At 49.8% G+C, this 16,497-nt stretch overlaps 1 protein-coding gene across 1 annotated transcript in view; it reads right to left on the bottom strand.

Moving 5' to 3' along the window:
• Positions 1-16,497, bottom strand: part of LOC134910697 (calpain-8-like) — a 136,490-nt gene that overhangs the window by 5,946 nt on the left and 114,047 nt on the right. The window contains exons 12-17 of the mRNA XM_063919019.1: positions 12,949-13,160; positions 8,732-8,768; positions 8,489-8,554; positions 7,815-7,872; positions 5,936-6,000; positions 4,694-4,762 (exon numbers count right to left, since the gene is read on the bottom strand). Coding sequence (XP_063775089.1) covers positions 4,694-4,762; positions 5,936-6,000; positions 7,815-7,872; positions 8,489-8,554; positions 8,732-8,768; positions 12,949-13,160 — 507 coding nt within the window. The remainder of the gene's footprint in view (positions 1-4,693; positions 4,763-5,935; positions 6,001-7,814; positions 7,873-8,488; positions 8,555-8,731; positions 8,769-12,948; positions 13,161-16,497) is intronic.

The raw sequence follows: 16,497 nt of genomic DNA, 5'->3' as shown, positions 1-16,497 counted from the left end.
CATTGGGTTAGTGGCAGGTCTATCACACCCAGTCCACAGCTGATTGGACGAGAAACGCCCTCCCACACAGGTTACATCCAATGGGAGGCTCTGCCCTTTGGCTGCTGTGTTTTCCCAGAGCAGGATTAATAATGGGGCTGATGGAGCTGAAGCTCCAGCCCCACACCCCAAAATAGGCCCCCTGCATCTGCAGCAACATACCCTCCAACAATTTATACATAAAAAATCGCTTCAACCTCAAAAAAAAGGGCGTGGCCATGGGGGCAGTAGCGTGGCCACGCCCCTTTTCCTATACTTTCAATGGAAGCTTGGAGAGTCAAAAATCGGTACAGACCATAAAAAAAGGGACTGTACCTGCCAAAAAGGTCCAGCTGGTGGGTATGCCACTGCATCTGCAGCAAGTCTCTGCGCTGTAGATAGGGGGGGGGGGGGGAAATCCTTTTACTGCAGTGTCCTATGTCCTGCTGCCAGTCCGCCTGCCCCCTCCGGCATCAACAATCCCCACTTCCTAACCGCGGCGCAGGTGGAACAAAAGCTGCTGCGGCCACCGGCATAGATGTCTATGAAAGCGGTGCAGCAGAAGGCTTTCATAGCCCTCCCTGCGCCGCATACTCTCTGAGCCCCGGAGCCTCCTCTGCGTGTGATGTCACAGAAGTGTCTCCCAGCCACAGCCGCGCCCAGATCCCCAGAGGCCCTGACTCCACAACACAGCACCTGGGCTGCCAGCCTGGAAGCCCCGAGATGGCTAATGTAACGGATATAGTGGGTGATATCGCGGAGGGGAATGTCTGGACGCTGAATCAATGTAATAGGTGACAGTGCTGTGCAGTGCAGCCGGTGTGCAGTCAGGGCCGGTGCTAGGGTGTTCGGCGCTCCCCTGCAAACGATAAATTTGCACCCTCGCATACTTTACAAAGGCACAGCGCACATAATACCCCCTGTAGTAGAGACACTTACACATGTAACGCCCCTTGTACCAGTACCGCTTACACATGTAACGCCCCCTGTACCAGAGACGCTTACACATGTAACGCCCCCTGTACCAGAGACGCTTATACATGTAACACCCCCTGAACCAGTGATGCTTACACATGTTACGCCCCCCTGTACCAGTAACACTTACACAAGTAACACCCCCTGTACCAGTGACGCTTACACACGTAACGCCTCCTGTACCAGTGCCGCTTACACACGTAACGCCCCCCTGTAGCAGTGCCGCTTACACACGTAACGCCCCCTGTACCAGTGACGCTTACACGCGTAACGCCCCCTGTACCAGTGCCGCTTACACACATAACGCCCCCTGTACCAGTGACGCTTATACACGTAACGCCCCCTGTACCAGTGCCGCTTACACACGTAACGCCCCCTGTACCAGTGCCGCTTACACACGTAACGCCCTCTGTACCAGTGCCGCTTACACACGTAACACCCTCTGTACCAGTGACGCTTACACACTTAACGCCCCCTATACCAGTGCCGCTTACACACGTAAAGCCCCTCTGTACCAGTGATGCTTACACACGTAACGCCCCACTGTACCAGTGACGCTTACACACGTAACGCCCTCTGTACCAAAGCCGCTTAGACACGTAACGCCCCTGTATCTATACTGCTTAGACACGTAACGCCCCCTGCACCAGTGCCGCTTACACACGTAACGCCCCCTGTACTAGTGCCGCTTACACACGTAACGCCCCCTGTACCAGTGACGCTTACACACGTAACGCCCCCTGTACCAGTGCCGCTTACACACGTAACACCCCCTGTACCAGTGATGCTTACACACGTAACGCCCCCTGTACCAGTGCCGCTTACACACGTAACACCCCCTGTACCAGTGATGCTTACACACGTAACGCCCCCTGTACCAGTGATGCTTACACACGTAACGCCCCCTGTACTAGTGCCGCTTACACACGTAACACCCCCTGTACCAGTGATGCTTACACACGTAACGCCCCCTGTACCAGTGCCGCTTACACACGTAACACCCCCTGTACCAGTGATGCTTACACACGTAACGCCCCCTGTACCAGTGATGCTTACACACGTAACACCCCCTGTACCAGTGATGCTTACACACGTAACGCCCCCTGTACCAGTGCCGCTTACACACGTAACACCCCCTGTACCAGTGCCGCTTACACACGTAACACCCCCTGTACCAGTGATGCTTACACACGTAACGCCCCCTGTACCAGTGATGCTTACACACGTAACACCCCCTGTACCAGTGCCGCTTACACACGTAACACCCCCTGTACCAGTGATGCTTACACACGTAACGCCCCCTGTACCAGTGATGCTTACACACGTAACGCCTCCTGTACCAGTGCCGCTTACACACGTAACACCCCCTGTACCAGTGCCGCTTACACACGTAACGCCCCCCCCTGTACCAGTGACGCTTACACACGTAACGCCCTCTGTACCAGAGCCGCTTACACACGTAATGCCCCCTGTACCAGTGATGCTTACACACATTATGCCGCAGTCACATATACACACAAATACAGTACACACAACATACACACATATATATATATATATATATATATATATATACACACACACACACACAAACATACATACTGTACATGCATTACACACATACACAGTCACACATGTATACAGTATACACAGACACTGTATATACACACACTCACTCTCTTTCCAGACACTTACCTAGAGAAGTCTGGCTGGCCGAAGCTGTAGCAGCTCATCCTCCTTCTGCAGCATTGTCCCGTCTAGCTCCGCCCCTTATTCTTACACGTTACGCCCCCCTGTACCAGTAACACTTACACAAGTAACACCCCCTGTATTCCCATCTAGCCCCGCCCCTTATTCCCATCTAGCTCCGCCCCTTTCGCTCCCGCCCGGCCACTGAATGTCACACAGGGGAGGGGAGGGGGAAAGGAGGTTTTTTGCTGCTGGCGCCGCTGCATGTGTGACAGCAGCCGCCAGCAGCAGGGATAGCAGCAGCAGCTCAGCACAGGGATGCAGAGCAGGCAGAACGCCTCTCCTTCCTGGTGCCTCCCTGCACTGCATCCCTTTGCTGAGCGGCTAGCGCCGGGCCTGTGTGCAGTGTCACTGACCCTGCACAGCACTCTCACCTTTTACACTGATTCAGCCAGTCACTCAGTTCTGCCAGCCAGTCACTATTGTTACCACCAGTGTCCCAACGCGCCGCATTACAGGGAAGTAGACGCACTACATAAACTACAGCTCCCAGCAGCCCTTAGCGCCGAAGCATTCCGGCCCTTAGGGCTACTGGGAGCTGTAGTTTATTGAGTGCATTGTCTTCCCTGTAATGCGGCGCATTGGGACACTGGCGCAAACAATAGTGACTGGCTGCTGTGCGAGTCTCCGGGAGAGCCACTGCCAAAGGGAGGACAGCAGCTTAGCAGGAGAAGCATTACTCGCCCCTCCCCGACTCACAGTACCTCCGGGCCCCATCCGCGGCACCCCCATACACACCCTCCAGCACCCGCAGTAGCTCCGGATCCACTCCCCCACCCGCAGCAACCCCGCACCCGCCCCTCCCGCCACATCACCGCATCCGCCTCTCCCGCACCCGGGCTACCCCCGCAACTGCTCCTCCCCCACCCACAGTGGCTCCGAACCCCCATCCGCAGCACCCACACACCCTCCCCCACCCGCCGCACCACCACACCAGCTCCTCCCCCACCTGCGGCACCGCAACCGCCCCTCCCGCGGCACCCCTAGATCCCATCCGCGTCTTCCCCGCACCCGCCACTCCCCCAACCAAAGCACCTACTAGATGATTCATCAGGCCCTGCGTGCGCTGTTCACGCTGTTGCAAGAGGCTTCGACCCCTTAACCATTGCACGCCCTTTGTCCGTGCAATATTTAACCACTCACACAATTATGATTGGAGGTAATACTCCATATAATAAAAGTATTGCACGCCACAAGGGTGTGCAAGGGTTAAGGGGGCGTAGCCCCTTACGACGGTGAAGAGCGCCCGTAGAGCGCGATGAATCACCTAGTGCTGTTTGGCCCTGAGGACGGGGTGACTGCCCCGAAACATGTCGGCCAGTTTGATCTATTAAACACCCATGCTATTTGCATCTCGCTGAGTCTGTTTGAGTGCCGCCTCCCACGCACATACTTATATAGTGACCTGGAGTCACCAGGAGGGCACCTCAGCTATTGGACACTGGTACACTGGAGTGCCCGGCTTCGGCTCTATATATCTATATATATATATCTATATATATATATATATACTGTATATAATATAAATATCAGCACCTATACCTTTTATCGAATAGCAATTGTATTCATTACAAACATCTTTCTTTGCAAATGTTGGGTGTACAAATAAAATAACAGTAAGGGGCTGTCAGGGGTACCCAGGTGGGAAATGATTGAGAACCATACTTGCCGAGTCTCCCACAAGTTGCGGGAGACTCACATTTTTCTTTGGGAAGTTCCCAGCACCCCCCACACCCCCAGAACAGAGGCCGGACCTCCCGCATACCACCCACTTCCTAGTGAAGTGGGCAGGATGAGGTGTTTGTAGATTGTGGCATTTTGCCGCGACAGGGGCGGGGCCTATTGATGTGACTACCTGGGCGCGCTCCCCAAAGTGGAGAACCACAGTAATAAGCTTTGGGTCAGTCCTTAACATGGTGAGAAAAAGCAGTCATTGTGGAAATGGACTTACCAGATATTTCTGTATCTTTATCCAGAGAATATTGAATTCTAAAAGACCCAGCGTCCCAGTTCCGACCATCTTAGAAAGTTTTAGTTAAGATCAAATATTTTTGTTTTTGCACTACTATCCATATACATTACTGGTATGGTTCCACTCTAGCTGCATGCTGAGTATATGTAACAGTGAGTACGGCTGTGCACACTTATTACCGCAGTTTATCGGGTCAGAACTGCGCATGCACCGGCCGAAGGGCGTCGCTGCAGTATGATCGCCTCTGCCTGATTGACAGGCAGATGCGATTGCTGGCCGAAAAGGAACGAAACAGCAGCGTTTGGCCGCCGTTTTATGGGCGCGGTCCAGCCATCGCAGGTGTGGCCGGACCATGCGGGGGCTGGGCCGCAGCGGATGCGTGACGTCACACGCAGCCGCTGCGGGCCGGCAGCGACGAGTAGCTCCCAGCCAGCACGCTAAAGCTGCGCTTGCCGGGAGCTACTCCTAAAGTGCAAAAGCATCGCCGCTGTGCGATGCTTTTGCACTTCTGCTGGGGGCCCGGCACTGACATGCGGGGTGGAATAGCCCTGTGCAGGGCTTTGATCAACTCAGAATGACCCCCAATAATCCACAATACTGGTTAAGTCCCTGGACTGTTTTGGTGACACTGAATCCACTGGAGTATACTATTACTCTGCTTATTCCATCGTCAGTAATACACACATATCATACTTGCCTACATTCTATTTCTCCTCTCCGGGAGAAGCCCGGAGAGGAGACGCTGCAGGAGTATTCGGGGGGGCGGGGGCGGACTGTGACATCGCTAAGCCCCGCCCCCACATCGGAAAATGCCGCGATTCGCGGGTCCGCGGGAAGGGGGCGGGGCTAAAATGATGCGATTTGCATCATTTTAACCCCTTCTCCACACGACGGAATTCGGGAGGTTATCTCTCTATCCTGCTTGCATCACTAGGGTGCGAGCAGGATGCGGGAGACCTGCCCACTCTTCCGGGGGTGCGGGGGGCTACCCCAAAAAACGTGAGCCTCCCGCAGCTTCCGGTAGAGTAGGTAAGTATGACACATATTCACCAATTATCCCTTATACAACGCCTTCATGTTCACACAAACTTTTATACTTTTTAGTATATATCGCTGGTGGAAATTCTGCGGTTCTCACAGCTGTTGCAGTCTTGAACTTCCAAGTCCTGGAAGCTGCCACAGGGCTGTATCACATGGAGTATATTGTCAGGCAAAGGATACATCCATGAGGGAGACCATTTCTCGGCAAGTAGGCAGGCTAAAACCGTCTGATTTCAAGTCTGTTCCTGAAAACAGAAAGTCAGACATTAAACATTTGGATAGTAAAACGCTCAGAATGCGGCACCTATTACATGTATTTGCTTTCCTGCCTAAATTACACTGTGCTGCTGCTGAGCGGCTGGAGAACAATGATTATTTTATTAGCTATACTCTAAGGCCGCTGAACACCGGCATTGAAACTTTTATATATAAAACATGGGCCCTCATTCCGAGTTGATCACTAGCTGCTTTCAGTCGCAACGCGGCAATTAGGTGAAAAAGCGGCATTTCTGCACATGCATACGGGTGTCGCAGTACGAACGTGCAAAGTACTTTCACACAAAACTATGCAGTTTTACACAAGGTCGAGCGACGCTTTTCTGTCGCTCTGTTGATCGGTGAGTGATTGACAGGGAGTGGGTGTTTCTGGGTGGTAACTGGCCGTTTTCAAGGAGTGTGCTAAAAAACGCAGGCGTGACAGGTAAAAACGCAGGCATGTCTGGGGAAACGGGGGAGTGGCTGGCCGAACGCAGGGCGTGTTTGTGATGTCAAAGCAGGAACTAAACTGACTGAGGTGATCGCAAGGTAGGAGTAGGTTTTGAGCTGCTCAGAAACTGCATGAAAAGATTTTCGAGCAGTTCTGCTAACCTTTCGTTCGCACTTCTGCTAAGCTAAGATACACTCCCAGAGGGCGGCGGCCTAGCGTGTGCAATGCTGCTAAAAGCAGCTAGCGAGCGATCAACTCGGAATGAGGGCTATGGAGCGTTCAGTGCTGCCCTGATATTCCATCGCCTTCATAGAAATCAAATAGAGGAGGTTCCAGTTACTTAAACTGCTGTGACATCACTGGCCCTGCCCCTGTGCATGAATCCACCAATCCACACTGTGCACTTCACAGAGCATTATTCTTACATTATTCTGGGAGCGACGAGGCGTTTACAAGTGTCTGTCTGTCTAACTGTATGTATTTGCACATGAGTTGGTGATCCAAGGGCCCGATTCAGACCCGATCGTTGTTGTGTGTAAATCACACAGCGGCCGTTTGTCGCAGGCGTGACGCCAAACATCGACAGGATGGTGCAAAAATTTTGATCGCTAGGCGTATGCAAGGTGATTGACAGAAAGCGGACGTTTGGGGGTGGTAACTGGCTGTTTTCTGGGAGTGTCAGGAAAAACGCAGGCGTTCCCAAGCGTTTTCAGAGAGGGTGTGTGACGTCGGCTCGGGCCCCGATCAGCCTGATTTCCTCGCACTGGAGGAGTAACTCCTGGGCTACGCACACACTGCACAGTATGGAAAAACATTCGATGGTGAGTGAGTTGCGAACGTATTTGCAGCTGTCCGCTGTGTGGCGGAATTTTCGCACTCCGTACACATACATTCGCACACTTGCACAGGGCGGGTTCTCACTCTCTATGGGCGGCGGCTATCTGATCGCAGACCGCTGCAAAAACACACAGCAGCAATCAGGTCTGAATCAGGCCCAAGTCCCAGCTATGTATTCACCCAGATATGGTAGACTAATATGGTTATATATTTAGAGCCTGAGTCTGCGATCACTGGCTATGGTGCAGTTCGCAGAAATCTGCCTGATCCATCCACATTTGGAATCACCTACAATGCAGAGTCAGGGCCCTAATTCATTGTACAGTTACAGCCGCATTAGGGTAGCTTCGGAGCGTATACATAGGTGCAGCCAGAGTTATAATCAGCCATTTATAATCATCAATGTCTCTGTGTAGCCACTGTGTGCGCAGGAATCTAAACCTTCACAATCTGCCGAGATCGCTGTTCTGGTGAGCCAGACAGATCACATGGGAAGATCCTGGGAGATCTACTTACTCTTTGCTAGAATTCTGTTCAGTATGGTCTGAATATCCTTCGCAGTGACCTCTCCTTTCTGCAGGAGGAAAGAAGAGCACGTGAGCTGACAATCACTGGGCCACTGAGCAATGTCTGTTGTTACGGGATGTAGTTGACATCCTGACGTACGGGATCTCGGCGGTTAGAATACCGGCGACAGAATCTCAACAGCTGTCAGAATGCTGATGGTGGAATCCTGACAGCCGGAATCCAGACCATAAGTGTGCCGGGGAGGGTTAGGGTTGGCTGAGGGGAGAGGGTTAGGCTGTGGAAGAGAAGGGTTAGGATTAGGCTGCGGGGAAGGAGGGTTAGAGTTTGGTTGCAGGGGAGAGGGTTAGGCTGTGGAAGAGAAGGGTTAGGATTAGGCTGCGGGGAAGGAGGGTTAGAGTTTGGTTGCAGGGGAGAGGGTTAGGCTGTGGGGAGGGGGGGTTGGGTTAGGGGGAGGGTTCGATTAGGGTTCATTTAATGTAGCGGCCCTTTCGAGATTTCAGGCAGTCAGGATGCCGATATCGGTATTCTGATGGCTGCCATCCTGACTGACGGAATCTCGTACCCAACCCGTTGTTCCAGTCACCTCACATACACAGAGAGACATGCACCATTCCACTGCTACGGTCATTTTTTAATAATTAGAATTATGGGAATTTACTTACATCTCCAGCCAGTCTATGGAAAATATTCCTGAAGTCTTCCGGCACATCCCGGTCCGTTATCTGGGGCTGGGGGCATAGAATAGACAGGGTTAGCTGAAGCCATTGCACATCTTTCTGACTATGCACACCACGGTCTGGGGACAGGACTAAGCTGCTTTTCCCATCAGCCCAGCAACATGGTGGCAGGATGGTCACTTTTGCAGACATGAAATAAAAATAAATGATGTCAAAGGGAATATTTACCTCATAGGGATCAGCTTTCGCCACGTCGCCGACTTCCCTGACAGGAGAAAAACACAAACAGTAAAGAGATAAAATGACATTAATGTGAACGGTTTTACTGCACGTTGTGAGATACAATAGGTTTTCTTCCCTTCCAGCAGGTGCATTTTAGTCATTTAGGGTGCAGTACCTTCTATCAGCCTATAGATGGTGCTGTGCACGGTACCTTCTATCATGCTATAGGTGATGCTGTGCGCAGTACCTTCCATCAGCCTATAGGTGATGTTGTGTGCAGTACCTTCTAGCAGCCTATAGGTGATGCTGTGCGTAGTACCTTCTATCAGCCTATAGGTGATGCTGTGCACAGTGCCGACTATCAGACTATAGGCGATGCTGTGTGCAGTACCTTCTATCAGCCTATAGGTGATGCTGTGTGCAGTACCTTCTATCAGCCTACAGGTGATGCTGTGTGCAGTACCTTCTATCAGCCTATAGGTGATGCAGTGTGCAGTACCTTCTATCAGCCTATAGGCGATGCAGTGTGCAGTGCCTTCTATCAGCCTATAGGTGATGCAGTGTGCAGTACCTTCTATCAGCCTACAGGTGATGCTGTGTGCAGTACCTTCTATCAGCCTATAGGTGATGCAGTGTGCAGTACCTTCTATCAAGCCTGTAGGTGATGCTGTGTGCAGTGCCTTCTATCAGCCTATAGGTGATGCAGTATGCAGTACCTTCCATCAGCCTATAGGTGATGCAGTGTGCAGTACCTTCTATCAAGCCTGTAGGTCATGCTGTGTGCAGTGCCTTCTATCAGCCTATAGGTGATGCAGTGTGCAGTACCTTCTATCAGCCTATAGGTGATGCTGTGTGCAGTACCTTCCATCAGCCTATAGGTGATGCAGTGTGCAGTACCTTCTATCAGCCTACAGGTGATGCTGTGTGCAGTACCTTCTATCAGCCTACAGGTGATGCAGTGTGCAGTACCTTCTATCAGCATATAGGCGATGCAGTGTGCAGTGCCTTCTATCAGCCTATAGGTGATGCTGTGTGTAGTACCTTCCATCAGCCTATAGGTGATGCAGTGTGCAGTACCTTCTATCAGCCTATAGGTGATGCAGTGTGCAGTACCTTCTATCAGCCTACAGGTGATGCTGTGTGCAGTACCTTCTATCAGCCTATAGGTGATGCAGTGTGCAGTACCTTCTATCAGCCTATAGGTGATGCAGTGTGCAGTACCTTCTATCAGCCTATAGGTGATGCAGTGTGCAGTACCTTCTATCAGCCTACAGGTGATGCTGTGTGCAGTACCTTCTATCAGCCTATAGGTGATGCAGTGTGCAGTACCTTCTATCAGCCTATAGGTGATGCAGTGTGCAGTACCTTCTATCAGCCTATAGGTGATGCAGTGTTCAGTACCTTCTATCAGCCTATAGGTGATGCTGTGTGCAGTACCTTCCATCAGCCTATAGGTGATGTAGTGTGCAGTACCTTCCATCAGCCTATAGGTGACGCAGTGTGCAGTACCTTCCATCAGCCTACAGGTGATGCTGTGTGCAGTACCTTCCATCAGCCTGCAGGTGATGCTGTGTGCAGTACCTTCCATCAGCCTATAGGTGATGCTGTGTGCAGTACCTTCCATCAGCCTATAGGTGATGCTGTGTGCAGTACCTTCCATCAGCCTATAGGTGATGCTGTGTGCAGTACCTTCCATCAGCCTATAGGTGATGCTGTGTGCAGTACCTTCTATCAGCCTATAGGTGATGCTGTGTGCAGTACCTTCTATCAGCCCATAGGTGACGCAGTGTGCAGTACCTTCCATCAGCCTATAGGTGATGCTGTGTGCAGTACCTTCTATCAGCCTATAGGTGATGCTGTGTGCAGTACCTTCTATCAGCCTATAGGTGATGCTGTGTGCAGTACCTTCCATCAGCCTATAGGTGATGCTGTGTGCAGTACCTTCTATCAGCCTATAGGTGATGCTGTGTGCTGTACCTTCCATCAGCCTATAGGTGATGCTGTGTGCAGTACCTTCTATCAGCCTATAGGGCAGTGTGCACAGTACCTTCCATCAGCCTATAGGTGATGCAGTGTGCAGTACCTTCCATCAGCCTATAGGTGATGCAGTGTGCAGTACCTTCTATCAGCCTACAGGTGATGCTGTGTGCAGTACCTTCCATCAGCCTACAGGTGATGCTGTGTGCAGTACCTTCCATCAGCCTATAGGTGATGCTGTGTGCAGTACCTTCCATCAGCCTATAGGTGATGCTGTGTGCAGTACCTTCCATCAGCCTATAGGTGATGCTGTGTGCAGTACCTTCTATCAGCCTATAGGTGATGCAGTATGCAGTACCTTCCATCAGCCTATAGGTGATGCAGTGTGCAGTACCTTCTATCAAGCCTGTAGGTCATGCTGTGTGCAGTGCCTTCTATCAGCCTATAGGTGATGCAGTGTGCAGTACCTTCTATCAGCCTATAGGTGATGCTGTGTGCAGTACCTTCCATCAGCCTATAGGTGATGCTGTGTGCAGTACCTTCCATCAGCCTATAGGTGATGCTGTGTGCAGTACCTTCCATCAGCCTATAGGTGATGCACTGTGCAGTACCTTCCATCAGCCTATAGGTGATGCACTGTGCAGTACCTTCCATCAGCCTATAGGTGATGCTGTGTGCAGTACCTTCTATCAAGCCTGTAGGTGATGCTGTGTGCAGTACCTTCCATCAGCCTATAGGTGATGCAGTGTGCAGTACCTTCTATCAGCCTATAGGTGATGCTGTGTGCAGTACCTTCCATCAGCCTACAGGTGATGCTGTGTGCAGTATCTTCCATCAGCCTATAGGTGATGCAGTGTGCAGTACCTTCTATCACGCCTATAGGTTATGCTGTGTGCAGTACCTTCCACAGCCTATAGGTGATGCAGTGTTCAGTACCTTCTATCAGCCTATAGGTGATGCAGTATGCAGTACCTTCTGTCAAGCCTATAGGTGATGCTGTGTGCAGTACCTTCTATCAGCCTATAGGTGATGCACTGTGCAGTACCTTCTATCAGCCTATAGGTGATGCAGTGTGCAGTACCTTCTATCAGCCTATAGGTGATACTGTGTGCAGTACCTTCTATCAAGCCTATAGGTGATACTGTGTGCAGTACCTTCCATCAGCCTATAGGTGATGTTGTGTGCAGTACCTTCATTCAGCCTATGGGTGATGCTGTGCACAGTACCTTCTATCGGCCTATAGGTGATGCTGTGTGCAGTACCTTCTAGCAGCCTATAGGTGATGCTGTGCACAGTGCCTACTATCAGCCTTTAGGCGATGCTGTGTGCAGTACCTTCTATCAGCCTATAGGTGATGCTGTGTGCATTTTCTCTGACATGGATCAGGGGCCTAATTCATATTTCATACGTAAACCCGATGGTTTGTATACAAATACAATATTTGGGTGTCTGCGCAGCGCATGCACAAGAGCCGTTCTGTATATCTGCAGCACGATTGGCATGCTGCACTGTTTGGAGGGGTGGAGCGGGGCGGGACCAGGATCTGCAATGTCGGATGCAAACTACCTGGACCCTGGCATCCACCCTACCTGGACCCTGGCATCCACCCTACCTGGGCATCTACCTGGACCCTAGCCTGCATAAGCAGGATGGCCGTAGGATCTGGACGCCAGGGTCCAGAAGTTGCCTGCAGTACAAGAAAGTAGGCAAGTCTGGCCCATCGCCTGCATTGTGTCATCACTAATACGATCACTTTGCTTCCACGTTTGGACCTGGACGCACTACTGCGCATTTGCGGTCGTCAGACCATGCATGGGCGAGCGGCCAATGCCCACGGATCCCTCTCCAGGAATGTATTATGTAACCCAATGGCTAAAACCATCTGAAGTTGGGGGTTGGGGTTAGCTAGAAGGGGCTAAGCACTGGAATAACTTGGTAGATTTGACATTTTAGCAGTCCCCATAAACACCTATGGTGGCTTCTTTTGAGATCGAGAATGGGGGACTGCAGCAGATATTTCCAATATATCTGCTGTGGCGCCCCCATACATACATACATACATCCTGGGAATGCTTAATGTTTGCAGATAGTCTGCAGGTGTTTTCAGGGGATATTCCACAACTTTTATTTTGCTAAATAACCTCCTAAATTTGTTAAAGAAAGTGTATTTTTACTGGAAACATTTAGAAGAATTGTGAAAACACTAAAACACTGTGGAAAGCCCATGAAGAGTCACTTATACCTACAAAGATTTGGTGGCTTTTTCCGAGAAGATGCGCAGGCAGAAGTCACCAGCCTTCAAAGGTTCAAAAGTGGATGGTACAATCAGATAATCGCCGACCGGTAACCTCAGACGTTTGGAGACCTCTCGCGTGTTGATGTAGGTATCAGAACGTGCGACTGAATGACTCCTCTGGAAAAAATCTCTGTTGAGGTGGACATCTGTTTGGTTCCGAAGCTTATGGAAAAAAATATATAAATTAATTTGAGAAAAAAAGGTAATTATTATAACAATATGAATGTGTAAAGTAAGCATGTGCAGCATGATGGGACAGTGGTTAGCATTGCTGTTGTTCAAGGCTCTACCTATGTTCTCCCTGTGTTTGCATGGGTTTCTTCCCACATTCCAAAAAACATACTTGTAGTATTGTACTGGGAGATGGTTTAAGTGATCTGTCATATAGCAAGGAAGCAATAAAGGATAATTTGACCCAGAAGTAAAAAAAAAAGTGAGATAGGTTATCTTTCCTTCACTGCTTTGAACCTCAATCATAGGAAGTCCCACGTGCCCCTAGCAGTTAGTTACCCTCTTCTACTGAGGCAGGGATTATTCAAACTGAAGTTGAGGTTTCAAACTGAAAATGAGCTTATCCTTCATCCAAATTCCAAGCTCAGAGGGCAGAAGCTTCAACAATCGTTCGGATTTCCTGCACGTGACCATCAGGAGAGAGGATCTCTTGCTCATGACTATTAGGAGAGGATCTCCTGCGTGTGAACATCAGGATAGAGGATCTCCTGCTCCTGACCATCAGGAGAGTGGATTGCCTACTCCTGACTATCATGGGAGAGGATCTCCTGCCTCTGCTTCCTTGTGAACAGGAGAGAGGATCTCCTGCTCATGGTCATCAGGAGAGCGGATCTCCTGCTTGTGACTTTTAGGAGAGATCTCTCCTGCATATGACCTGAGGAGAGAAGATCTCCTGCTTGTAACCATCAGGAGAGAAGATCTCATATTTCCAGCCATTAGGAGAGACAAACTCCTACTTGTGACCATCAGGAGAGAGGATCTCCTGCTTGTGCCCATTAAGAGAGGATTTGCTGCTTGGGACCATTAGGAGCAAAGATCTCTTGCTTGTGCCCATTAAGAGAGATCTCCTGCTTGTGACCATTAGGAGAGATGATATCCTGCTTCTGACCATCAGGATAGAGGATCTCCTGCTTCTGATCATCAGGAGAGAGGATCTCCTGCAAGTGACCATCAGAAGAGAGGATCTTCTTATACTGACCACCAGGAGAGTGGATCTGTTGATACCGACTAGGATTAGGAGAGAGGATTTCCTGCCTCCTGCTTGTGACCATTAGAAGAGAGGATCTCCTGCTTCTGGCCATAAGGAAACAGGATTTCCTGCTTGTGATTATTAGGAGAGAGGATCTCCTGCTTCTGGCCATAAGGAAACAGGATCTCCTGCTTGTGACCATTAGGAGAGAGGATCTCCTGCCTGTGACCATCAGGAGAAAGCATCTCCTAATAGGCACAAGTAGGAGATCTTATGTCCTGCTTGCAACCCTGTAGGAGAGAGGATCTCCTGCTTGTAACCATCAAAAGAGAGGATCTCCTGCTTGTGACCATTAGGAGAGTGGATCACCTGCTCACGCCTATTAGGAGAGTGGATCTCCTGCTTGTGACCATTAGGAGAGATATCTTCTGATTGTGACCATCAGAAGAGAGGATCTCCTGCTGGTGACCATTGGTAAAAAGGATCTCCTGCTTGTGCCCACTATAAGTGAGGATCTCCTGTAGGAGAGAGGATCTCCTGTAATGCCCACTAGGGAAGAGGATCTCCTGCTTGTGCCCATTAGGAGAGATGATCTCCTGATTGTGACCATTAGGAGAGAGGATCTCCTGCTTGTGCCCATTAGGAAAGACGATCTCATGCTTGTGACCATTAGCAGTGAGGATCTCTTGCTTGTGACCATTAGGAGAGAGGTTCTCCTGCTTGTAACCATTAGGAGGGAGTATCTCCTGCTTGGTATCATTAGGAGAGAGTTCTCCTGCTTGTGACCATCAGGAGAGAGGTTACATTGAAACATAATTTGACGGCAGTTAAGAACCACATGGTTCATGTAGTCTACCATAGGTTTTCCTGCTTGTAACCATTAGGAGAGAGTATCTCTTGCTTGTGACTATTAGGAGAGAGGATCTCCTGTTTGTGACCATTAGGAGAGAGGATTTTAAATTTGGTATGATTAAAGGCATCAGGTAGCCCACCCAATTGGAGGCTTGGGCTCGTGCAGTTAAGCGAGATTTCTTGATTCATTTATCACACCTAATTCTACCTAAAGTTTATTTTTTAGTTGTGTGGTGCATTTGCTTTTAAATAATACCATTTTTGCAATGGACTTTCATGGTAACAATCATTTTTGGGCAAATATTTTGCTCTAGTCTACTTGAAGTTTTCGTAATGTTCTCAACCCTGGTCCTCAGGGCCACAAATAGTCCATATTCTGCAGACCACCAGCCAGAGGTGTATTAAGAGAGGAGGGGGCTTGTGTGCAGTTTCCCATCTAGCCAACAGCACGGAGACTAGGATCACTAGGAGACCATAGTACTTTCCCAGAGTCTAGTGCGCATGCACAAGTCTCCGTGGAAATGGCACAATGCCCCTTTTCCTGGCAATTTTCCTACTGGGCATGAGAGAAATGTCTGGAAAATGGCAATTTTCCCAGTGATTTTTGCAGAGCTGCTGCCACCAGTAAGAGACTCAGGAGAGGTAAGTATTGAAGATATGGGTGCCACCAGCAGGTGCACTGTGTACCACCAACTGTCACATTTTAAAGATCCACAGGTGACCTGGAAAACATGAGCTGTTTGGGGTCCTAAGGACCAAACTTGAGAACCACTTCCCTAAACAGTGTTTCCCAAACTTTTTTGATCACAGCACCCTAGAGCATCAGTAATTTTTCTTTGCACGCCTAGGCCATAAAAAAAAAAAAAATTGTATTTAGAAATTTTTCAAAAATGATTACATTGAGTTAATTGTGCTTAACTGTCATCCTTAGTTTAAGTTATGTGGAGGTGGACAGGGTTTGACTTCTGTTTTGTCTATAGATTTTATTATTGGCAGTCACCAGCAGTGGTTTTGCCTATCAGACTGACCATAAATAATTTCATTTGGTCATGGACCACCAACCAGTGGCACCCAATTTGGTAAACACTGCCTAAGATATATAATGTTCCATGTTGGAGAGCAGTATTAGTAGGTTGCTGCCTGATGTATTGTAGACTAGAGTTTATAGGAAGATAACTAAGTTTGGGTTCATCTAGAACTATGGGGGTCATTCCGAGTTGATCGCAGTGCTGCGATCAGGTCACTACTGCGCATGCGTATGCACCGCAATGCGCATGCGCGTCGTACGGGTACAAAGCGGATCGTTGCTGAGCAATGGATTTAACGTAGAATTCATTCGCACAGCCGATCGCAAGGAGATTGACAGGAAGAAGGCGTTTGTGGGTGGCAACTGACCGTTTTCTGGGAGTGTTTGTAAAAACGCTTGGCGCGTCCAAACGTTTGCAG

Source organism: Pseudophryne corroboree, chromosome 4, assembly GCF_028390025.1.
Source record: "Pseudophryne corroboree isolate aPseCor3 chromosome 4, aPseCor3.hap2, whole genome shotgun sequence".
NCBI lineage: Eukaryota > Metazoa > Chordata > Amphibia > Anura > Myobatrachidae > Pseudophryne > Pseudophryne corroboree.
The sequence above is the reverse complement of the archived record's forward strand: the minus strand, read 5'-3'. Positions and strand labels throughout refer to the sequence as shown.